General features: G+C 50.2%; 1 protein-coding gene across 2 annotated transcripts in view; it reads left to right on the top strand.

Moving 5' to 3' along the window:
- The window catches only part of VSNL1 (visinin like 1), a 101,335-nt gene extending 79,325 nt beyond the window's left edge, over nucleotides 1-22,010 (top strand). For both annotated transcript variants that reach the window (XM_013052935.2, XM_004745826.3), the window contains exons 3-4: nucleotides 18,995-19,210; nucleotides 20,801-22,010. In XM_013052935.2, coding sequence (XP_012908389.1) covers nucleotides 18,995-19,210; nucleotides 20,801-20,998 — 414 coding nt within the window. In that variant the 3' untranslated portion in view covers nucleotides 20,999-22,010. The remainder of the gene's footprint in view (nucleotides 1-18,994; nucleotides 19,211-20,800) is intronic.
- The last annotated feature ends 3,315 nt before the right edge of the window (nucleotides 22,011-25,325 follow it).

The raw sequence follows: 25,325 nt of genomic DNA, 5'->3' as shown, positions 1-25,325 counted from the left end.
GCACCTCTGGGCACATGAGGGTTTGTTTGTGTCACATGAGGGTTTCCTTCCACACATCTCAGTGTGCACAGCTGCTTAGCAACAGGCTGTAGGGCAGAGCTGGGAATTAAAGTGCCCCTTTGGTGCTTCAACCTCGGTTGTCCCTTGGGAGGGGAAGGGTCCACGGGAGCGGCTTGAGCTGGAAAACAAGGGTGTGCGGCCCCCAGAAGGACACTTCAGAGATGGTGCAGTCAGGGCCCTGGGGCTGTGCCAGGAATCTCAGAGACCTGCTGGGAACAATGCTCCAGAAAATAGAATCACAACGCAAAGTGCAGGGAAGCTGCAGGGTTGGCTGGAAACAGGTGGCAGACGAAATGTAAGAATCCAGAAGTATCTATGGAGATGGAGAGGGTTTGCTTTGATGGGATCTGGGTTCAGGTCATCATTACGGCTGCCCTAAAAGCTTCTGCCCTGGTTTGGGGTTCCTGCCTTTAGAACTCAAGTTCAAATCCCCTCCCCGTGGAGTCCTGCCCCTGGTAGAGCAGCAAAGCAAAAGAGATCTGCACCAGGGCTCTGCAGGTGGATCTCCTAGCTTCGCGTCTCAGCCCTGCCATTTACTGTGTGACCTTTAGAAAGTTACTTAACGTCTCTGTGCCCCCGTTTCCTCATCTATGAGCCCTGTATCTTAGGAGTGTCTCGAGGGTTAAGTTAAAACAGTTAAAAGGCCTTGAAACAGTGTCTAAACACGTGGGTGTGAGCCAACGCGTGTCAATTATACCTCTCCGGGATAAGAGTTCTTTGTCAGAGACGGCACAGACAGTAGACTCCCAAACATAGAAATCCGTGGTTCCGAGAGCAGAAAGAGATGTAAACTACCCTTTCTTTCTTCCTTCCTTTCTTCCTTCCTTCCTTCCTTCCTTCCTTCCTTCCTTCCTTTCTTTCTCTCTCTCTCTCTCTCTCTCTCTCTTTCTTTCTTTCTTTCTGTGTCTTCTAGGCACCTGGTATTATACAAATCGCTTTACATAAGCTATTGCCTCTATAGTACCTGGGTATGATTTGGTCTTTCATACCTGTGGGTTTGGTCTTTTCATACCCTTGGGAACCGAGATTCAGAAACAAAGGGCCCTGCTCAGGGCCCCATGGCACTCCAGTAGTAGAGATGGGGTTCGACACAGTCATCAGCTCCAGGGCCCTCACTCATTCCTTTAAGCCAAATTGTCTTCCCTATTGCTTCTCAGAGAAGTATAAAAAAAATTTGTTTTCTTTCGGAGAGTCAGGACTTGCTAGAGAGAGCTCCTCCCCAGAATAGTGTTCCAGAAGTAGTGTATGACATTGGTGTGATGGCCCTGAGTCCTTGGGGCATGGAACCCGAGATGGGGAAATACTAGCCAGGGTTCTAGAAGCCTAGATGATGTTATCAAGATACGAAGACGTTAGACACATGGATGAGGAATGAGAACATGAGTTTGTGCAACCATTCCAAGCCCCGCACCCAAGCAGGAGACCACACTGGCCTCTCACTGGCCTTCAAGCCTGATGGGCCCAAGAGCAGGAAGAGAAACTGGGGTCTGGGCCTGAGAGGTTAGAGGCTCATGGCTTTCCTGATGAACACACAAACCCCTGCTTCCCTGACCAAGTGGATGCTTGCTCTGGGATGCGTATGTATTCCTCAACTTCGTTTATAGCAAGATCCTGAACACATTTGTTTGCCTTGTCCGTGTTTCCAGGCTGCAGGTCTCCATAACGCAGCCCTGAGCTCGAGCACCCCGAATGTGGCGAGTGGGAAAGGAGATGCGCCCTACATAGGCCACACACACACTGAATTCAAAGACGTGGTCCCCCCCCAAATGCGAACTATTTCATTAATACAGTTAATGTTGATTACGTGTTTAAATGATATCATTTGATGTGTTTGAATATACTGAGGTAAATAAAATATGTTGTTAGAGTTAATTTTACTTGTCTTTTTTCTTAACTTTTTAAGTAGTTACAGAAAATTTCAGATAATGGCTGTGGCTCAGAGCCTCTTTCTGTTGGACAAGGCTCCTCTCCAGGGGATTCATAACAGGCCTTTAACTTGGCAAATACTTTAGTGATCCTAAAACCTCAGCCCTATTCTATGGTAGAGTCACAGAGAGTCAGGCCCGGAACCTGGAGCCCCGAGCCATTTGGCTCACTGATGTACAGGCACAGAAACTGAGGCACTCAGAGGAGAAAGGCTGGTGGTGCTCCAGGGAGAACCCCAGCCGCCACCCCCCCCCCAGCCCTGCACTCCCACACCCCAGCCACGGAGGGCTGCTCCACTCTGCTTCAGCACCTCCTGCCCTGCCTCCTCTTCCCCAGCTCCCCTGCTGTGCTCTGGGGGTGCGGGGAGCTGGGAGGACTCTCCTGGGAGAGTCTCGGGCATCTTTATTCATGAGCCTGGCGGAGGGCAGCCCCGGAGCCTGTCGGAAGACTGCTCCCTGCTTTCCCTGCAGAGATAAATATGGAAATGAGGGAGGAGAGCTTCCCTGTCAGGAACCAGGACTGCTGCCTCATCCGACAACAACAATGAACTAGGCCTGCAGGAGGAGGCTCCTCCTCGAGGCTGAAACCAGCTGAGTCCCCTCCGACCGGCTTGTGCCCCCTCCAGCCTCCCGCCCCTCACTGGGCAGAGCTACTCCAGGCAGGCGTGGCAGACCCAGCGGGTACCTCCCCACACGGATTCTCGGTTTCTGTTCCCTGCAGCACCCCCCAACAGTGGGTGCCCTCAATACCCCCAAATGCCCTTGGGCCTCTTTACCTCCTGCCAACCTCAGAACCCCACTCAAGCCCCCCAGCATGCCCCTCCCCTGACCTCCCCAGGCCGTCTGGGCTTCCTTCTTCAAATCTCGGATGCTGGGTGTCTACATTCTGCTTCGTGTGGCTCGTGGATCAGCAGTTTCTGGAGCCCCGGGGGACAGTGTTAGATACGCAGACACTGCCTGCTGAATCAGAGCCTGCATTTACACAAGACTGCCAGGAAACCCACGAGTAGGGGAGCAGAGCTGTGGCTCCCACCAGCAAGAGCAGGACGCTGTCAGGTTAGCAGGGTACCCAGCACGGCGCTGAGCTCACAGGGGACACCGCGCACAGAACGAACGCCAAGCGGCATTGTCTCAGGTGCCATTCACATACTCACCCACTGCTCTGGACAGTGCTGAGCAGTTAAGTCAAGAACCCTTGGCTCTGGCCAAAGCCCATGACCCCTAAGCAATCTCTGAGCCACTTGGCCCAACGGGGGTTGCCAAAGAACAGCTGACCTCACCTGCCCTGGGTCTTTTTTTTTTTTTTTTTTAAGATTTTATTTATTTATTTGACAGAGAGGGATCACAAGTAGGCAGAGAGAGAGGGGAAAGCAGGCTCCCTGCTGAGCAAAGAGTCCGATGTGGGGCTCGATCCCAGGACCCTGAGATTAGGACCTGAGCCCAAGGCAGAGGCTTAACTGACTGAGCCACCCAGGTTGCCCCCCCACCCTTTTAAAAGATGTTATTTATTTATTGGTCAGAGAGAGGGAACACAGGCAGGGGCAGCAGTGAGGCAGAGGGAGAAGCAGGCTCCCTGCTGAGCAAGGAGTAGATAGAGGACTTGATCCCAAAGCCCTAGGATCGTGAACAACCAAAGGCAGATGTGTAACTGAGTGAGCCACCCAGGCGCCCCACTGGTCTAGCGTCTTGGCTGCATCTGTCTGGCTTGGCGGGTGCAGGTGGTCTGCTACGGCTTTGTGGTGAGGGGTCAGAGGCACAACTGGGGATTTGCCCTTTTTGGTGTCTGTGTTCCTGGATTCCTTAGACCAGAGGCTTGTAACTCAGAGCCTGTGTAGAGCCTCCTGAGCCAGATGAGTTCAAATTCTGCCGCTAGAGGTATGTGATCTAGCCCTGGGCTTCTGTTTGCTCATCTGTGTAATGGGACCAGCAGTGACACCTACATCAGGGGTGTTGGAGGATGACATTGTTAAATATTGACAATGTGCTTAAACCACGCCTGGCACAGAGTGCTATAAAAGTTTAATTAAATCAGCAGCTTTTGTCAAGGATAATATTGACAGTGTGCAGGTTTAGAATCATAATAGCAGACAGAACCCCTTGGGCTCATAGAGAACCTACTCATTCATTTTACACAAGAGGATCCAGGCCCAGATGGTCTTATCCCTCTCCCGACGTAGCCCAGCCAATAAGCATCACAGTGGGGACTCGGACTCTGACTCTCTTCTGCTGGGGGTCACACCCTGCAGGACATGATTGAAAAGAAGACCGGCTCCGGCCTCTGTCCTTGTTAGGGGGGAGAATTCCAGCAGCAGCCTCTTCTGGCAGTCCCTCCAGAGACTTCCCTGTGCCCTGAAATCTTATCTTTGAATCAGTCCTTTTAGACCGCAGATTAAGGAGTCAGATTAAGGCATTTGCTGGGGGCACACTCCGGGGAGAGGAGAACCAGCAGCCTGCCTGTGGGAGGAGCGGCACCCAAGGAGGGCTTTTCCCAGGGAAGGCTGGCTCACTCCTTATTCTGAGGGTCTGCACGGATGCTAAGGAATGGTGGGGTCAGGTGGGCACTCCTTTGTGGGTTTTTTGTTCCTGCTCTGTGTGCCCCTGAGTTCTGGCTCTTGGCGCATCTCTGGGTCTTTCCAAATGAACCCTCGTCTGCCCCCAGCAGGCTGTAACCTCTAGCGTGTCAAGATACACAGGGATCCCTCCTGGAATCTGCCTCTGGGGCCCAGCAAGACTGGACAGTAGAGAGTGACAGTTTTCTGCGTGGATCTGCTGCGACGGTCTGGTCTTTCCACTCTTCTGTCACGGGGCTGCCCTGCCGGGGTACCCTGCCCTGCTGTTTGGAGGGGAGGGACTACCCGAACCCCTCAGTATTTCTTATGTTACAAGATTCTTTGCCTCAGCTGGATTTCTGGTTTTGAGCAAATCTGGGCTCTGGTTGACATGGGTTTTGCATGGGCTTGAAGGTAATAAAAGGAAGATCTAGATACAGCAGCACATATCCTCATTCTGCAAGGCGGGACCAACAGTCCCAGCCCTGGCTGATGGTGGCTCCCTGGGCTGCCTTGCATTGCTCATGAACCTTGGGCATGCCTCTGTGTCTGCCACCCTAAACCGGAGGAAATCTCGAGCTACAGTTTACACTTTTCTGCATCCTTTTCAACACCTAGCCCAGCACCTGGCACATAGTGGGTGCACACAATAGGTGATTATTGACTAATCAATCAATATTTTTTTCCCATGAAAGAATAAAAGAAAATAATTTCCTTTAAATGAATTTTTTTTTAAGATTTTATTTATTTATTTGACAGACAGAGATCACAAGTAGGCAGAGAGGCAGGCAGAGAGAGAGGGGGAAGCAGTCTCCCTGCTGTGCAGAGAGCCCAATGCGGGGCTCCATCCCAGGACCCTGGGATCATGACCTGAACCGAAGGCAGAGGCTTTAACCCACTGAGCCACCCAGGCACCCCCAAAATCATTTCCTTTACTTGCATGTTTATAGTGTCCCTCAGTTTTCATCATCTTGGTGCACGGAGAACACAGGCTGGCCACAATACAAGACAGTAATAGCAGTAATAATACGGCATCTTTCATTAGCTGAGAGCCCACTATGTGCAGGAGTTATTATACACATATCATCTTAATCCTAGAGCATCATTCCTGGGTCCATCCAGAGAGAGAGTGCCCGCTGCTCCCAGAGGCTCCTCTCCTCTTTGGCGGAACTGCTAGCCAGTCGTGGGCATGCTGGACAGCCTTTGCAGCCCAGCAACCATGCTCACCTCCAGCTCATTTATCATATGAATAAACTAAGGCTTTGAAAAGGATTACAAGCCATCCCACATCTAGTCAACTGCAGAAGTGGTCTTCAATCCCAGGCCCCCCCACCCCAAGCACAATCTCACACACCAACACGGCCCCCACACTTCCCTACACGATGTACTTCCTCTCTGTTTGAGCCGTGCACCCACACCTTTCCCTGTACCTCCAGTGGCAGAGATGGGAGTACATGGAACTGGCATAATTGGGAAGCAGTTATAGATACGGCAGTCCTGGGGGACAGTAACGAATTTGGGGAACTATCTTATAATAAGTTGACAGATCTCTCCTTTCCAGGAAATGGAGGGTGCATCTTCTGAGGCAGTGGCCCAGAATGTGTTCATTTCTTACAAACTCCCACTTCTGCAGATAGAGCGCGCCCCTTGCTCAGGCTGCTGTTGCTGCCGCTCCCTGGGCTGTGGACGGCTCCCTCTCTAGTGGTCCCCCCATGCTGGTAGGGTTCTTATTAAGACACAGCCTGGCTGAGCATTCTCGTCATCACCACAACATTGCGAAGCGAGTTGGGTGGAGGGTAAAATGGGAATCGATCTTGAACAGAGCACTTCATTCTGGGAGGAGTGGGAGCGATGAAACATCCAGTTTCACGACCAGTTGCAAAGTCTGCTCTACTCACGTTAGTTGGACTCATTGAAGGGATACCAGGCCAGGGGTGTCTTTCCAGTTTTCCCCCATACCAACCAGCCTTCCACCAAGCACCTGCAAAGATCCTCACCCCCTTGTCTGGTTTCAGAAATGAGCTCCTTTTTAAATTGATAAGTCTTCACTCTAATCAAACGGATTGCCTTTAAATGGAAATTCATGACCATTCCCAGAGTGTAATTTACTATTGGTGACCTCCTATTTTGTAACACACGTTAATGGTGGACTGATTTATGGTGGTGGCTCAAGATTAATCAGCCAATGAAGTGCTGGAGGGAATCCCCTGTCCCAAATCAAGATGTCATTGATCCAGTTTGTAATGTGAATTGGGTATTGGACAGAAATAAAGAGTTCATTTGATTTTTTTTAAAGTTTGAGTAACCAATGAGCATCTGTAAGGCTCTGTGAAACTTGCAATAGGAATAGAGATAGAGATATGATAAAGGGATAGAAATGGAGATAAATACAGAGATAAGGAGACAGAGCTGCAGTGACCGAGATAGGGAGAGATGTTATAGAAATGTAGGTTACCTATAGATATAGAGACAGAGACAAGGAGGTAGTGATACAGATACATAGATATTCCTACTGATGCATACATATGTAGATGGAGATAATACTCGCCCTTCCAAGTCTAATCCTGTAATTAAGACATACCGACACAAGGGGGCGATAGGATGGGCTCTTTAGTTGATAAATGAATGTCGAATAATGCAAGGATCATCCACTCATCCAGTTCATTATTAATTAATTCTTCTTCTTCTTCTCTCTCTTTTTTTGAGATTTCACTTGCAGAATCAGAAAAATAAATAAAATAGTATAGCTAAAAAGAATTTTGAAGCTCATCTGATTTGTGCCCTCATTTTACATCATTTAGAGGAAAATGAAAGTCTTAAGAGGCAAAAGGGCTTGACTTTAGTCACACACAGACACCTTGTCATTCAACCCAGCACGTTGCTTCCTTTATCCATCAAAGCATTTATAGAGCACCTACAGTATTCCAGATCCTAATTTGATATAATGAAATGCAAAGCATATTTCCCTTAAAGTAGAAGTGATATGGGCTGTTTTCTTGGTGATAATTCTAAAATAAAAGAGACCTAAAGATGAGTGAGGAGTCTGGATTTCTGCTGCCTGAGTGATGTTTTTCTATATATATATATAAAAAAAGTAACAGAACTTCTCTAGGAGCTCATGACCTTCTTGTGGCCGTGTAACAAGGTCAGAATGCACACAGAGAGAGGTCTAGGACATAAGCAAAAATCGCTTTCCCTACCCCAAGAGGCAGAAACCCCCTTCTCTAGAAATTTAGTTCAGGACAAATTTTCTTCTCAAATAGCTGTAGTTCTACAAGAACCAGGAGTTAATAGTGGTTGCCTTGTAGGAAAGTCTAGAGCCCCCGAGGGAGAGAGCCAGGGGTGCAGAAAATTGATGTTGTTTCCCCACAGCTAGTGAAGAGTCAGCTCTGAGGGGGGCAGGGGGCACGGGGTGGGTGTGTTTGAGCCCCCCCCCCCAACCCCAAGAGAGCCCTCATGTGGAAGGCAGCTCCAGCTCTGGGACAGAGACCAGCTCTTCGGTTTCACTCCGATTTTTTGTTACCTCTCCTCACCCTCCCTCCTGCCCCTCAGAGCTCAGCATAGAGCCTGACACCAGCTAGGCTTTTGTGAGTATCTGTTCAATGAAGACGTTGGCAGAAAACAGCTTTTGGACTCCCCATTTCTAATTAAGAGGAAGCATCTCTCTCCTCTTCCTGTGCACGTGGCAGGTACGTGCCCGGCTCCGGGATGATTCACACCGTCATGAATCAGCAGCTAAAGTCTTAATGGCAGCGACAGGCCTTAAGGCCAAACAGCGAGCCTCCTTTAGCACAGCTGACTTCAGACAATCTTCAGAACACATTTCAGCCCTCTGACCGGTCACCGTGTGTGTTCGCTACTGTCTCCTCTGGCTTGAAAGACGCCTGCTGTGCTGAGTTGCTCAGTCGTCCGACAGACCTTTAATGAGCACCTCTGGTGTGCCTGGCCCCATACGAGGCACCAGGGGTTTCAGTGGTGGGGAAAAGCAGGCCATTCCCTGCCCTGGTTAGCTTACAGTCCACAAGGGGAGAAAGGCATCAACCAAGCAGTCCCATGAACACAGAAGGATGGTCACCAAGGGCGGGACTCAGTGCTGTGCACGCCTGTAAGGGAGGGCTCCGACCTAGGCTCAGAGGAGGCTTTCCTGAGGAAGCAAAGACTGAATCGAGGCCTGAGAAGCAACAAGGGTTGACTGGGCAGGGCAGGAAAGGAGCATTCCGGACGAAGGGAGCACGGGGACGGCGGCCCGAGGGCACAGCAAGGCCCCAGGCAGAGGAAGGGTCAGGGGGCAGAGGACTGGACTGCACCTGGGAAGGCTCCGAGGCCTGCGGAGAATTTTGTTCCTTCTGAGAGCGGTTAGATGGGACTGGCCGGTACGGGAAGTGGACACGAAGAAGCGGGCCAGAGAGGTTCCCTCTGGAGCTATGGGGAGGGGGGACCGCAGAGCCCTGAGGGTGGGTGTGGGGGTCAGAGAACGTGGGCCAGTGAGGAAACGGGCATCCTATTCCTGGTGAGGTCGCACGGCTGTGAAGAGTCTGAGGCTGAAACCAAGTACCACGTGAATCCTCAGGAGCCCCTCTTGGCCTGCAGCCCGGGGTGTGTGTGCTGCAGCCTGGGGGCAGGGGGTGCTGTACGTCCGGGCTATGAGAGGCATCATGGCAGCCTTGGGTCGGGGGGAGGAGGGAGCCTCCAACACCCAGTGTCCCAACCGCATGCGGCCTCAGGTGCCTTCCACATCTGTCATCTCCAGTAAATCTCACAACAGTCCTTCCCACTTGGAATTAACCCCTGTTGCCCCATTTGGTGGATGAGGAAACTAAGGCTCAGATGAGTTAACAGATTCAGCCACCACACAGGGTTTGCATCCTGCCTCTGCCTCTCATTAGCCTCGGGGGGTGTCCTTTCTTTCAGGGACCAAGTGGAGGTCCAGGAGGCTTAATGGAAATCTTCGGGCTTGGCTGGCACCTCTCTGTCCCTCCCTCCACAGCAGCACCCACCACAGAACCAGGCCCACAGCCCCCATCGGCCTGTCCTGGGTGTGGCTCTGGTGAGCCGAGCAATCCCACCAGGGATCCCCATGCTGGGAAGGCGGGGACGAGTGTGGACCTGTGTGAAGGCCCTGGCGGGGGTTCCACTTCCCACGGGCCTGCTGCGGCCCAGCCCGGCTGAGGAGAACGGAGATGGGAAGGCCTGGCTCCTGTGAATACAGCGCAAGGCAGGAGGAGCACTGTGTGGGGAGGAAGGGCCCACTTGACCCGTGAGGAGTCCTCAGACAGAGCCTGTTTGCCTGGCCTGTCGCAGCCCCCCGCCCTTAGTGGTTTAACCTTATGCAGTTAGTGAACTCAGAGTAATGACCCTCAACGTGTTGAAAAAGCCACTGAGGGAGCACTGACAAAAGACCTTTTTCAGGCTTTACTCCCTGATAGGCACTCATGAAGCGGGAGCTGCGGCATTAGTGGCAGGGCCTGTAGAGGGAGCCACTGAGCCAGGGATCCACAGGAGGCTAGAAGCTTCTGGCCGGTTCCAGCAGAGGTGAGAGCAGAGAATCCCTGAGGTACAGTAGCCCTATTTTGGATGCCGGGGTAGGGGGGAGATGAAGAAGACGCCATGCTTGAGGAGGGGATTGTGTTTGTGGGTTCATTAGCCAAAGAACATAGGCTTGACATTTGAGAACAAAGGTAAACAGAATTGACGTGAGTCAGGACTTTTTAAAGGGACAGTGTTCTGTGAGGGATTGGATGGCAGACTTCTCCAAGCCCGTGAGCCATGGAGCATCCAAGAATACTCTTCTGTTCTTTGATCCCATCATGAGCTCTATTTCAGGCAGACTAATGGGCACAAATCTATTCTGAGTTCTGAGGGCTGCTCCGCATCAGCCGGGAGCTGGGCCTTGGGCAAAGTGCTGGAGAGCATCTGTCCTCCGCGGCGGCCTTGCTGTCACCCCTCGTGACCCAGCCCATCAGCTGTCACGGTGGGCCAAGGCCCTGCTGTGCAAACCTCCCTCAACCGGAAGGTCGGTTGGGGCAACCGCTAGGAGACCTGCCGCCTCCATTAACTTGAGGCAGGCCCCAGTGGCCGAGGGAAGAGGGAGAGGTTCTCATGGGAAATGTTAGAATGTTTTCTCTGCACTCGGTACAACTTCTGGAAGGATGAGACGTACAGGCAGCAAGATAGTGCAAAGGGCTGGAGCGGGAGGCGCAGAGGGAGGATTACACGAAGGGACGGAAGCACTGTGTCTTCTGGCCATTTCTTAACACAGCCACTGAACCACCGAACAGCCTTCTGTGCCAGGTGGGGTCCCGGGCTTGCAGAAGCCAATGACACCATGCCGCATCAACATGAGGTGTCTGGGGTTTATTCACCACATATTTAAAAAAAAAAATAGTCGTAACTGAACAGGTTATTGAAAAGATGGAAACACAGAGCTTCAGCCCTCTATCTGTAATGTAGGGAAAAGCTCCCGGTAGCTTTGGAACAAGCTGGTATATTGGTGCAAAGTCTGTTGTCTTCCTGAGGAGAGACCAAGTCCTCAAGCTTTTCCTGGGGTTTTCTCTTGCATGTTGGATGGTTCAGAGTAGGGATGGGTGGTGCAGTTGGATACAGTCTAGGTGAAATCCCAGCAAGTTTCGGTCTCTGAGACCGTTCCTGAGCTATGATGAACAACAATGCATTGACAGGAGACTGCATATTAGGGTGCAGGGAGAGGAACACGGACAAGTTCTGTTTAAGTTTCAAGCTCATAAGATCATCCCCATCACTCATTTGATACATAGTAACTGCTCAATAAACGTTGAGTTAAAGAATGAATGAGTCATTTAAAAAAAAAAATCCTTTTTAGCAATTTTTATGTAGTGCATACATGCTGCCAGAAGGTGGCGATAAATGCCCAGCACGGAAGACAGTGGACCTTGGAAGGTAGCAAAGAATTACATAACGTAACAAATACGTTCACTTCATCAAATGTAGATTTAGGTTTATTGACTCAGTTTGACAAAGAGAAACAATGGGATGAAGCAGAAATGACCAGACAGATCTGTATGCAAACCCTACCTCTGTCACATTCTGCCAGGAACCTGGGGCAAATGCCTGGACATTTCAAGCTCACTTCCTTGACCACAGTGCGTGGTTTAGGGTGGCCGGTGTAGCTATAAGAACTGAATGAATTAACTCACATGAGAAGTACTAGGACCGAGCCCATTCCAGTGCTGTGTGATAATCATCAAAGTGTTCCAACAAATGCTGAAACGGATGAAAATCTGTCCCTAACTTTCTGCCTTCTGTTTTGTATGTTCGTATCCTGAAAAGGAGTGTCCATTTCTCACTGCTCGTCTGCATAACCTTGCAGCAGACTGACACAGTGGGAAGAGAATTAACTTAAGGGTTTGCTGGACCTTTCCAAGTGCACATTTCCTTGTCTGTGAAATGGAGCTGAGGATGCCTGCTTGACACGGGTATTGTGAGAACTAACGACGTAGCATAGATCATAGAACTCCATACAGAAGCTGGTGGGTGCACGCGGTTTTCTAAATTGACAGGTTAATTAAACGCTATTACAACATTCAGTTCTCTGGTTACACCGGTAACATTTCAAGGGTTACTTTCCTCACTGTCCTCAATGCTGTGTCTTCTAAAAATTTTATTCCCAGCACCTATGTCAGTGATACCTACCTATAGTAGGTACCACTTTGAACAGGGCAGTTATTGAGTATCTTTATAATCATGAGAAGTTCTGGTGGACAGAGCTGGTTAGATTACGATACAGGTCCAATGAGTGGGGTCTGTTTTCAGCAGCAGTGTTTGATCACCTCGTCACTCTGAAGTTGGCACTGCAAGTGTCTCTCTCATGTGCTCACTCAACACGGTCATGTTTAGTCCCCGCCATCTGAGACCTGTGCTCTGTGTTATGGAAGCAACGGTAGCAAACAAGGCTTTGCCTTCCAGGAATTTACAGTTCAATAACTGATGTTAAATAAATAATCCCCCTAAGAAATAGGAATGACAGATGGTGCTGAACCTCTGCCCTAAAAACCCGCCTCTCTATCACCAAGTCAAAGTGAAAGAGAACCAAACCATCCCTTTGGGCTGTTCTGGGTATTCTAGGAGACCGTGAATGCATAGCCAATAGTAACTGTGAGGTACAGTTATTAGAAGGACAGTGTTGAAAGAAATCGGTTTACTCGTTCATTCGCTAAGTCATTCCAGAGCGCTTGCTATGTCGAGATTCGGTCAGAAACCAAATAGTGTAGCCGCCAAATAGTGTAGCCGCCATTACATCACAGAGCTTACATTTCTCATAGAGGAAGAAAGAAGATGAATAAATAATTGAAATAAGGTGGATGGCCATCCGCTTTTTGGAGAAAAGTGAAGCAGTGAAGGGGACAGGGAATTCTGGGAAAAGGAGAGCTGACATTTTAATGAGTCGGGTGTCATGGTTTTCGTCACTGTTGAGTTGTGGAAACCCCTCTTGTCTCCTGGGCGCATGAAAGCATTTAGTTAATGCAGCAGCCCCATTCCTCAGATGGAAGAGGAACATAAGGACAAATCCACAGATGGGGGAGACCACAGACCCTGTGCTCGCTGGAGCCCTGCAGCTCCTCCTCGGGAGACGCTAAGCATAACTGTGGGGGGTGCAGGGGGAGCAGACCGTCCCTGCCCTCACAGAACTCTCCTGCCAGGAGGGACACAGCAGGAACAGACTGACTGTGGTCGAAGGCAGACACCCCTGGGAGCGCAGTCGGGGCACAGAGGCAGAAAGCAAAGGAATGAGAGGATGCGTGTGCAGGTTGGGGCATTCACGAAGGGCCACGGACAGCAGGGTGAGAGGCTCAAGACTTCAGCTTCACAAGCCTCTGGAGAGCTGGGCCCCAAGCAGGACACGAGTACCGAAGGCAGGCAGTGGGTCAGATACGGAAGCTCTCAAAGAGCAAGCGAGGGAGTTCAGGTTTGATTCCACTGGGTGTTTCTGTAAGAGAAAGGCGCAGTCTGAGCCATGTTAGGGGAAAGTCAGAGGTGCTCTGGGTACTGGACCCAGAGGAGACCCGAGGCAGGAGGGAATTAGGGGACTGTAGCCAGAATCCCGTGGGAGACGATCGGCCTCCGGCTGAGGCGGAAGAGAGAGAAGAGGGTAAACTATATTTAATCCTCCCAAAGGAAAGTCGACTGGGGAGATCACGGGGGAGAGAAGCAGAGGTGGTCTTGACCCACTGGACTTCACGGAAGGGCCACCACTGTGAGAGAAGGAGATGTCCTCTGGGCCCGCTCTCCATGGTGCTGGACGGGTTCCCGGGAGCTTCTCCGTGACACAGCTCTGAAGACAGACAGCCTTGCTGTCTCTGTGGCGCCCACCTGACGGGGCTCTGCTGAAAGCCCGAGGGAGGGGTCTGGTCTCCCCCCGCAGACCCTCAGGAAAAAGATGCAGCCCTTTGTTGCAGCAGCTCCCCACAATGTGATGGCCAGTACAATGGCAGTCCTTGTTCCCGGGCTTCCCGGGAGGGAGAGTCAATAGGAAAGAAGATGTGCGTCCCAGAAAACCTATCTCAGGAGCTTCCAGAAATCTGCAGGTGAATTCCATGGGGGTAGATACATGCTTCTCCTGCTTGTCCTTCAGCAGGAAGGGAGAGGAATGGGGAGATTCTCCTGTGGGTCTCGTGCTACACTCGGTGGGCCGGATGCTCCCCCCACCGCAGGTCAGCAACATGGACAGCCCGTGTTCTCAGGACACAGCTGGGGCAAAGGATTGTCCCTATGATAAGGTAGGGACAGATCAGGGTGTCGTCTTGAGGTCATAGTCTCACCAGCAGGTCAGAAGTAGCCAGGGGCAGAAGGCCCTTCCCGCCCCCACCTTCTGTCAGTCGCCCACTCCTAAGTTGGAGGCTCAAGTGTCAGAGCAAAAGGGCCGCGGGCCGACACAGGGGGAGTCCTGGACCTGAGGAAGGAGACTCCAGAGAGCCCTGAAGAAACTGTCTCTGGTGAACCATCCCCAACCCGGGAACCTGGGGGACCAGCCTAGTCATCTCCACCAAGAGATGCCTTGTCCAACTGGGGCTGATGGTGCCATTGTTACCCTTAGACTTGAGTCTAGGGTTCTGTTGGCCAGCCCCTGCAGCAGACTCCGCTCAACCCCCAAACCCTGCCTCTGAAGCGGAGACTTCTCCTAGCCACCCTCAGGAAGGCAGGCTCCCCTGAGGTGCCAAACCAGACAGGTGTGGCCTCCAAGAGCCACCCGACCCGGATGCCACCACTGCCAGAAGGACCTAGTACCTGGATTCAGTCAGCTGACCGTCTGCAGCTGCTGGGCACAGAGTCTGCTTAAGATCCTAGGGTTCTAAACTGAGGGTTGCTGGGGGGAGGGGGGTTGGGAGAAGGGGGGTGGGATTATGGACATTGGGGAGGGTATGTGCTTTGGTGAGTGCTGTGAAGTGTGTAAACCTGGTGATTCACAGACCTGTACCCCTGGGGATAAAAACATATGTTTATAAAAAATTAAAAATTAAAAAAAAAAAGATCCTAGGTTTCTCTCCCCCTCTCTGTCTGACCTACCCCCCCCCAAAAAAAAGAAGGAATAAGGGACCCCATAGTTTCCTTGCTTTCTATGAGGGCAAAGCAAGAATTTAGCAGTGTGCAACCCGAAAGAGGGCCTTCACCAGAGACTGCCCTCGCTGATACCGTGATCCTGGATTCCATCCTCCAGAACTGTGGAAATAAACTTCTGTTTATAAACCGCCCAGTCTGGGACACTTTGTTACAGCAGGCTGGACGGACTAAGACACAAGTGGAATTATAGATCATATATTGTGTGTTATGTATTATGCATTATATATTTTATATACACACACATAAATATATAGATAGGACTTTTCAACCTCAAAGTTTTTTTATTATATAGACTTGCAGATTATTAGTGCCACTGAGAATTATTTCCACATCAGCATGTAATACAGTTATTCAAGCAACATACATTGATTTAAAAAATAAAACAGTATACATTTCAACTAACGATACACAAAAAATACTTGTACTTCCCAGGGACTATCATGGTCCAGAAGTGAGTAAGAGCTCAAGATCCTGATTTCTTCCAGAAGACACTGAAGAGTGTCGTTTCATTTTTCTGTGATGATCCACCCAGAGGTGAATCATTTCATCAAAAGAAGGGGCACTCCCCTGATTAGGAAAGCTCCTAGCTCTCAGAACATGACAGGGTGAGTTTTCTAAAGGGAACAAATCATACCGTCCCCCCATATGTGAGGGCTCTCAAGCACACGCTCAGTTCTTCTGAGGTAAACATGTTGCCTATAAAAGTCAGTCAATAGCCCTTCTACAGGGCACATGTAACTTTTATAGCTCAATCGATTTCTTCCTCAAGAATTTTCAGATTTCCATTAATTTTTAATATACTGGCCTAAAGTTCCCTGCTATTTTTAGATGAAACTATCTGACATCCCTTCCCTTTAAAGCTCCCTACGAGAAATAAAACAGTTAAAGCAGTTCACAGCCAGAGACCCACCCAGATGGAGAAAAACACCCAGTGGTCTCAAGTCACTGTCTAGAGCAAGCTTGGTGGACACACGGCACTGAGGGACGGGAAGCTGCCGAGGGCTCCCTGTGCTGCGCTCGGAGGCCATTTCCCTGGGACCAGCTCCGCCCGAGACTCCTGACCAGGGGGCAGAGGGCCACATCCGCAGAGAGGAGAAAGGGGTGAAGGACATTTGTGCACAAGGCACTTGTGATGTGGTGATATAGTAAGAAATAAATACTTGGTCTCAGCTCCCAGTTCCTGACACTGGAGCTTCTAAGACGCTTGGACTTTCTGGAAGGATAACAGTGCCTTCTGTATGCTAACGAGATGTCCAGTGGCCGGGGCCCCTTTGGGAGCTTCCGGATGGGAGCTGGTCAGAAGATAGAAGGAGGCATGGTGAGAGGACTGGAACGTGTGGCTCCACCCCCTGGCCTCTGGGGAGCGGAGAAGGGCTGGAGATGGAATTAAATCATCATTAGCCAGTGATTTCATCAACCATGGGTAAGTAATGAGGCTTCTGATAAAACCCTTCAACTACAGGTTTGAGGAGCTCCCCAGTTGCGGGGAGGGGGGCACACTGAGGTGCTGTTAGGGTGGTGAGCCCAGAGAGGGCTCTGTGCACCCTCGCTGCGCCTTCCCCTGCACCCCGCCCTATCCGTCTTTTCCAACAGGCTGTTCTTGAGTTGTGTCCTTTAAAATAAACCGGTAATAGTAAGTACATTGTCTTCCTTAATTCTGTGAGTTCTTCTAGCAAATTACTGAAGGAGGGCTTTGTGGGTCCCCCCCGACTTTCTATCAGGTCTCTCAGAAATATCCAGGACTGGCCACTGGCATCTGAAGTGGGGGGCAGTCTTGTGGGACTGAGCCCTTTCCCTGTAGGCGTCTGCATGGACTCCCCCCAGTCAGAGTCACAATGGAACTGAATTCAGTTGGACCAGGTTAATGCCCAGAAAATCGGAGTTGTTAGTAAGGAATAATCAAAAACCAAACCCAATCAAAACAAACCCCACACATTTGGTGTCAGAAGTAGCGTAAGTTTAAAAACGTTCAGGGTACATGTGAATCAAACTTACCTCTTCAGAAACTGTCAAGGTCAAAACTGTGCAGTTCAAACTTCAGTGCCTGGTAGCCTGTCCTCAGGTACCCAAGGTTCTAATGGCATTCCGGTGGGGGGGGGGGGGGACAGGCTGAGCCGGCAGAAGAGGACGGAGCCTTTCCCTCCTAATGTTCCACTTTGAAACCAATCCCGTAGTCTTGAAGGGTGGGAACGTCTTGTCCCCTCCGCCGTCTTAATTCTCATCAGTTCTGCCTTGGGTTCCCCCAATAACTCTGAATTCCTGGAGCCTGGGGACCGTGAGGTGTTGATCTCTGGTTTCCCAGTACCGAAGACGGGGCCTGGCCCCAAAAAGTCCTCAGTGGCTTTTGACGAATCATGAAAAATGAAGGATAGAAGTTAACATGTTCAGGGGATGAGGGAAGCAAGGGGAAACGTGTCCCCCCCCCCCAGCCTCAGCAAAATGTCGTCCGCTTGAAAGAGAAGTGGTTGTCAAATCCTTCTTTTCTGAGATTAGTGGCATAATTGTTGTCTCAAGTTACTCCGTTTTGGCGGGATTTTTTTTTAACCAGCAACAGTAAGCACGACAGATCTTGGGGTCCAGAAGTGGGTGTTACTGAGATGCGGACCTCGGTCTGCTCCTCCCACTGCACGGCTTGTCCCTTCTCTGGCTCCCACTATGGGATCCGCAGGTGGAAACACGCATTTCATTTCTGCACGGAAATGTTCCACCTTCCATGGAGCTTCTAAGTATGGGAGGTGTGGGCGGCAAGGCCCAGGGCAGGAGGCACAGAGAGAAACGTGCGTGCGCTGAGGGCCCCCAGAGGGAGCGAGCCCCAGGTGGGCACGAAGCAGGCCCACTGTAGGGAGGCTGGCTGGCCTGTCCCAGCAGCCCGCGGCAAAACTTGGGAAGGAGCAGGGATACCCGTCACATCCTCAGACACCTGCTTTGGTCTTTGTATTTGTCCGATGGATTCTTCCAGAAACCTGTTCCTCCCCTCTCTGCCTTAAAACAGCACATGGTTTGTTTTTGCTTCTGGTTTGGGGTTTGAGGCTTGTTCGTTTTCTCCCCTCTACCTAAAGAATGTCCTTTAGCTTCTCTGGGGCAGCCGGAGGGGCAGGTGTCAGAAACACCTGCTGTGTGTGACCGGCCCAGACTCCTGTCCTGTCCGCAGGCAGAGCCACCGCCTCCTTCTCTGCGGTCTCCTCCTCTAGGGTCTGCTCTTCCTTTTCCTCCCGTGTCCATTCTTTGTCTCCAGCAGCACTCTGGCCAACTGTTGGCTCTGAAAAGAAACCTCTTTATAGCTCTCAGAAATAAACCCAGTCATGTTCTATTTTTAATGGGTTTTAAATGTCTCTTCTACAAAAGAAAAGTCCTTGTAGAAAAGAAGCCAGCCGCTGGAGCCTCACCCGAGGAGAGGAGTGTGGGCGGGCCATGGGGAGCCGGGGGCAGAGAAAAGCAGGTCTGGGCAACCTTGCTCTCGCCCCACAGGGCAGCGAACCTAGAGGTCCCCGGGGAGGCAGAGGAAACTCATGGAGCACCCCCCTGCCTGGGAATGGAAGCCGGCTACCTGCCTCAGTCCCTGTCCTTGTGGGAGAGGGGGCAGGCAAGCCACGGATGAGGGACCCTGGCTGTGAGCTTGAGGGCCCTGCCAACGCGAAGGCCACATGTCCCCAGCCTCCTCCACAGGAAATAACCCGATGGACGCCTGCCCTTGGCCTTGAGCACCGGCCAACCCGCTGTCCGGGCGGGAGGCCTGCGGGCCACACCTGCTTCCCCAGCGGCCCGGCTCCGCGGCACGGCGCGGAGGCCGTCCAGGCTTTCCCGGACCCCATCGGGCCCTGAGGTTTGGGGCCTGCCATGCCCTGAACCTGTGCCTTCTGCTTACAGTTCTTCCCTTACGGGGACGCCTCCAAGTTCGCCCAGCACGCCTTCCGCACCTTCGACAAGAACGGCGACGGCACCATCGACTTCCGAGAGTTCATCTGCGCCCTGTCCATCACCTCGCGGGGCAGCTTCGAGCAGAAGCTCAACTGGGCCTTCAACATGTACGACCTGGACGGCGACGGCAAGATCACGCGGGTGGAGATGCTGGAGATCATAGAGGTGCGGGGGGGAGGGCCTCGGGGTGGGGCGGTGGGGACCCCGGGAGGCAGGGCCGGCCCACGGGCCAGGGCCGGGCCAGGACCCTGGAAGCTGGGGTTGAGGGGTGGGGACAAGGGTGGGAGGCCTGGGCAGGGCAGAGAGGAGGGGGTCGGTGGGGTGATCGTGGGGGAACCTGGGTGGCAGGGGCGGGAAGGGGGGAGCCTTGGGGCGGGGCCGGGCCGACGGGGCTTCAGTGGACCTCGTGGTGTTGCTGGACTTCGGGACCAGGACGGGACAGTTCGGGCTGGGACCAGGGCCGCAGGGCACAGAAGACAGACCCCCAGGAGGAAGCTGGGGCGGGCCTTAGGCTGCGGCGACTTCTTTTCGTCCCTGCCTAGAGCCCAGGTAGTTGAGTGCCAGGCCCTGATTCCACCTGACCCCGGTCCCATGCCTCAGCGCCGCGCTGGGAAAAGTCACAGATCCAAGCCGCGGGGCGCAGAGGATATTAGCGGACTCAGTTCTTCTGCCCTCGACTTAGATCCGCTCTGCTGGGTGTTCCCCTCTTCCTCAAACCAGCTTTCCTTCCCCTGGTGGGCATCTTGGCTCCTCTAACAGGCATCTTAAAAAGCTTTATTGAGTTATAATTTGCAGACCATAAATTCACCCGATTTAATTGTAAAACTAAATGATTTTTAGTAAATTTACCAAAGTATGCAGTTATCACCATAGTCCAATTCTGGAACATTTTCACTCCCCGAGGAAGGCCCCTCCTGCCACGTGCCAGCTCCTATTACAGACTCAGAAGACTCCACTCTGTCTGTAGGGGTGTGTGTCTCTGGACATATCATATAAACACAACCATACAGTGTAAATATATGGTCTTTTCATCCAGCTTTTTTTTTTTTTTTAATTTTAGGATTTATCAGTATTTCATTCCTTTTATTCCCCTAAAATAGTATTCAGTTGCGCAGATCTGGCTTATTGTTCACCTGCCTACCAGGTGGCGAGTGCTGGTGTTGCTTCCACTCCGTGGCGTTCTTAATAATGCTGCTAGGAACGTTCTCCTGCAGGTCTTGGTAGGGGTGGGCAATAGAAAGTTGTTTCTATTTAGGAAATTCCCACGTTGAGAATTACTTGTTTATGGTTAATTGAACTGAATAGACAAATTCTTTAACTTACGAAAGAAGAGAGTCCCTGATCCACAGATCTGCCCTCACCATCTTCTTTCTGGGCTAAGTGTTACTGGTCCACCTTGGTTGATTGTCTTAGCCAACTGTAAGTTCATTACGACAGTTGGGACCCCATTTTCTGTTTTCCTAAGTCCGCAAGGACCAGTGCACTTCAGACCCAGAATGTTTAAAACTGAGCTCATCATTTTCCTCCTGAATCTTCTCATCTATTACTCTTGCTCCTCCCACTTTTCTCCCCACTCCCTCCAGTCAGAAATTGGGAGTCGGATGAAATTCTTTTATACCCTATTAGTCACAAGACTCACACATATTTGATCATATCAGCATCTTATTTAAAATGATTTTGGAGTCCTTTGAAGTAAATTTAAATTCTTTATCAGATCGTGGGAGACCTTTACGCTCTGTTTCTGGTTTTCCCAAGGCTATCTATAAGATGGTAGGCACCGTGATCATGATGAAAATGAATGAGGACGGCCTCACCCCTGAGCAGCGAGTAGACAAGATTTTCAGCAAGATGGATAAGAACAAAGATGACCAGATTACACTGGATGAATTCAAAGAAGCTGCAAAGAGCGACCCTTCCATTGTATTACTTCTGCAGTGCGACATTCAGAAATGAGCTGAGATCAATGCTATGGACTGCACAGAAGTCTCAATGTTCCATTCAGTCTGCAGCTATACACACACACACACACACGCACACACGCACACAGATATTGCTTGGACTACCTATCAATGGACTTGCTTCTTGTGTTTGAAACACTTGTGTGCATGAGAATGTCATTTGCTAATGAATTTTAAAAGCATATATTATAAAACAACCTGCCACAATGTGATATGTGTAACATCATTTCCTAAAACCCCTTCTCCCCTCAAGCCTGGGCAGAAATGTGCTGCAAAGAGTTCTATGGTTTCTTGTTCATGTTTTGCTAATGCTCGTGTCTCCCTGATTACATGTTAGTAGCACTGAGCCCCCCATGGTAATGTAACTTAATATAGGCTGTGTCTCCATTCTCCTGTAAAATAATACTGGACAGGCCCATGGCAGGGCCTCGGCTCCTCTAGGTGGTCCACACTCAAGAGCCTGTGTTACCAGTGAACATAAATGTGCTACATTTGCATGCCTTTTAGGTTTGCCTTAATTCTTACCTCATTTGCATTCTATCAATCTGGAAAGAGCTATGTTGGAATTAATGCAGTATAAAACTTAAAAATCCTGCTAACTGACTCATTAATTAAGTATATCTATCTCTATATACATATACACAAAGATATTTATTGAAAGTAAAAAAAAAAAAAAGCTGGAAGTGTATTGATTTCTGCTTGGATTTTCAAAGGCTTCCAAAGAGGTGGCAATAGATGTCCCAAATAAATTTATAACATTTGATTTTTTTCTTCAATTCTTATTTCATAAGAACATCTGAAAGGGATGTTCATAATTATCAAGGGTCAGCTAGCAACAACTTACCAAATTTACCTTGAAATACACGTCTTTGGAATTCAGAGAATTAACCACAAAAGGGGGAAAAAAATACAGCTTTCCAACTCTTCATCCTGGCCCTCAAAAGAGGGACAATTAATGTGGTATGTAAAGTTTCAATAAAACATAAAACTTGTTTGTTCTCAAAAAATGCTCATCGTATAAAATTCAGTTTCATCTTGATGTGCCTGGGTGCTAGAAACATGTCACCTTCTTCAGGGGCTGTGGAGGACATGCCGCCAGCTGAGATGTGTCCTCCCAAAGCACCTGTGGGAAGGAACACTTCTGTCTTCCCAAGTCAAAAGTATACTAGTTATTTTAATTTTTTTTCTTTTTTTTTTAGAGAGAGGGTGGAGGAGGGGCTGAGGGAGAGAGAGAATCTAAAGCAGACTCCATGCTGAGTCCCGAGCCCAACGTGGGGATTGATCTCATAACCCTGAGATCATGACCTGAGCAGAAACCAAGAGTTGGGACACTTAACTGACTGAGCCACCCGGGCATCCTGCTAATTGTTATTTGTAATGATTGGACAAAATTCTGACTCTTTAAGCCTGAGGAAGGCAGGCAGAAAAGAGTCCCTCAAGAAGTCTAAGGACAGGTTGGTATTTACGGAACACGTCTAGAGAAGATCAGGTTTTTTCTACAGTGCTGTGCAACAGAACTTTCTATGATGATGGAAAGGTGTATGTCTGCACTAGCTATGTGTAGCTATTGAACACTTCAATATGGCTAGTGTGACTGAGGAACTGAATTTTTCATTTTAACAAATTAAAATGTAGGGTTCCTGGGTGGCTTAGTCGGTTAAAGGTCCGACTCTAGATTACGGCTCAGGTCATGATCTCAGGGTCATAATGAGCCTGCGTTAGGCTCTGCACTTAGCAGGGAGTCTGCTTAAGATCCTCTCTCTCCCTCTTCCTCTGCTCCTCCCCAGCCCCTAAAAAATAATAAATAATAATTTAAATTTAACTCATCACATGTAACCAATAGTTATAGTATCAGACAGGGCAGTGCTATGTTACTCACTTTTTATTGAGTGCTTTTTTTTTTTTCCCTAAATACTCTTCATCTGTCTTAGGATCATTAACTAAGACCAGAGCCCAGGGCCTAATGATTCCATGCATCCACTCAACAAGAGGCTGTGAGCAAGCACGTCTCCCCACACACACTCAGGACACCGACGGTACCTGAATCACTGATGGAACTGTCCCAAGGGTACTAGAATGTCCTTCCCCCGTGTTTGGTGAGTCCAACGTGGGGGCAGGGAGAGAAGGGAGAGCTTCAGGGCCTCTGGATGTCCCCTGCCCCTAAGTGAGGTGGGGGGGAGCAGCTAGGGAGGCTCCTTGGAGTGGCACTTAGTTAAGTCAGACTCTGACACTATGTTTGTAGCAGATCTTCACTGGTCACCTACTGGGCACCCAACACCATCCTTATGGGGAAGACAGACAATAACTAAACACCACACACATACACACACACACACACACACACACACACACGACCACCTGTGAGAACAGTGAAGAACCACAAGCTCACAAGGATGGGGGGTGATGGGATGTAGCAATGGCGATTTGTGATAGAGGTTACATGAGATTTGAAGTAAGACCTGAATGAAGGAAGTAAGTATTGAGGGCAATTATGGGTCCAACAGACTGACTAGTTCTTCTTCTTCTTTTTTTTTTTTTTTCCTAAAGATAGATTTTATTTCAGAAAGAGAGAGAATGCACACGAGTGGGGTAAGGGACAGAGGGATGGAGAATCTTCAAGCAGACTCCCCATTGAGCATGGAGCCTGAGAAGGGCTATTTCCCACAACCCAGGAGATCCCAACCTAAGCTGAAACCAAGAGTTGGATGGATACTCAACCGAGCCTCCCAGTGCTCCCCACCACTAGTTCTTTTCATAAATAAAATGTGGAGACTGGGCCAGCAGGTGAGCACAGCACTGGTAGTATAGACGGGGTACCAGGAGGCTGACGAGCTGTCCAGGCACTTGGCTAGAATAAGGGGGCATGTGCCCTGAGAGGCGGCACTCCCACTTCTGGGTGTACTGCCCCAAAAGGCTCTCCCAGAGGGTCATGAGAGGATGTGTTCCAAGATGTCTGTGACACCTCTTTGTGGGAACTGCAGGCAATCTGGTGGTTCACTACTAGAGGACTAGGTAAGTACAGTCCTTATACTCAGTGAACCTTATGAGTACTACACGCTGGCTGGAGGCAAGAGACTGACGCACACACAGCAACATGGACGTAACTTTTAATTTTTTTGAAGATTTCATTTATTTATTTGAGAGAGGGAGTGAGATAGAGATAGAGAAAGAGCTTGAGAGAGGGGAGGGCCGGAGGGAGAGGGAGAAGCAAACTCCCTGCCGAGCCGGGATATGCAGGACTTGACCCCAGGACGCGGAGATCGTGACCTGAGCCTAAGGCAGACAGTTAACCGACTGAGCCACCCAGCGCCCCAGACAAAGCTCTCTTAAATGCTGAATGGGGAAAATAGAAACAAAATCTTAGGCACAGTATAATATATACAAATGAAAAATTCGTTCTCACAGGAAGAACACTAAAGTTTCATAAAAGGACAGGAACCGTCACATCAGAATCGTTTCTAGGGGTGGGTGGAGGAGTAATGGGCGCGGTTCAGTTGCTAGTGCTCCACAGTAACTGCTCCCCAAAACGTCATGGCTACAAACAGAAACAATCATTTTGTTACTTCCCTGGTTTCTGAGGGTCAGTAGTTTGTGAGAGGTTGGTGTGGGTGATTGTGGCTCCAGATCTGGAGCAGCCAGGGTCTGGCCGGCCTCTTTCTTCCTGTGGTCTCACGTCTCCTCCCCCTGGCCTAGTTTGTGCTTCTTCACAGGATGGTGGCCTTAGCACACACGATTTTTTTTTTTTTTTAAGATTTATTTATTTGACCGAGAGAGGAAGAGTGTGTGTGCACTAGCAGGGGGAGCAGCAGGCAGAGGGAGAGGGAGAACCAGGCTCCCCACTGAACAGAAAGCCCTACACGGGGCTCGCGGATCCCAGGACACTGGCATCACAACCCGAGCGGAAGGCAGACACCCAGCCGGCTGAGCCACCCAGGCGCCCCGGCGCTCACGACGTTCACAGTGTCAGACTCCGGCACAAGTACTCCGGCGAAGAGGTTGGAGGTCTCGTAGATCTTTCTGACCTGACCTCAGAAGTCGCAAGTATCACTTCCACAGCATTTTACTGATGACAAGACAGTCACAGACCCATCCATATTCAAGGGAGTTAGATTTCACTCTTGCTTTTTATAAGGGAATCCTACTGTTGGAAGACTTTGGACTTCCTGTAACTCACTCATTCAGGAGTCTCTGGATGAACAGTGCAGACTTCTTTCTTAAAAAGAGGCCAGATGCTTATTTCCTCCACTTGGCTGGAACGCATGTCAACAGGTAAAACACATGCTTAAACAGATGTCTTCAGAGAGCCTCAAGGCAAAGGATGG

This window comes from Mustela putorius, unplaced genomic scaffold, assembly GCF_011764305.1.
Source record: "Mustela putorius furo isolate JIRA1106 unplaced genomic scaffold, ASM1176430v1.1 tig00537284_pilon_pilon_pilon, whole genome shotgun sequence".
Taxonomy (NCBI): Eukaryota; Metazoa; Chordata; class Mammalia; order Carnivora; family Mustelidae; genus Mustela; species Mustela putorius.
Note: the sequence above shows the minus strand (reverse complement) of the source record. Positions and strands in the feature narration are given on the sequence as shown.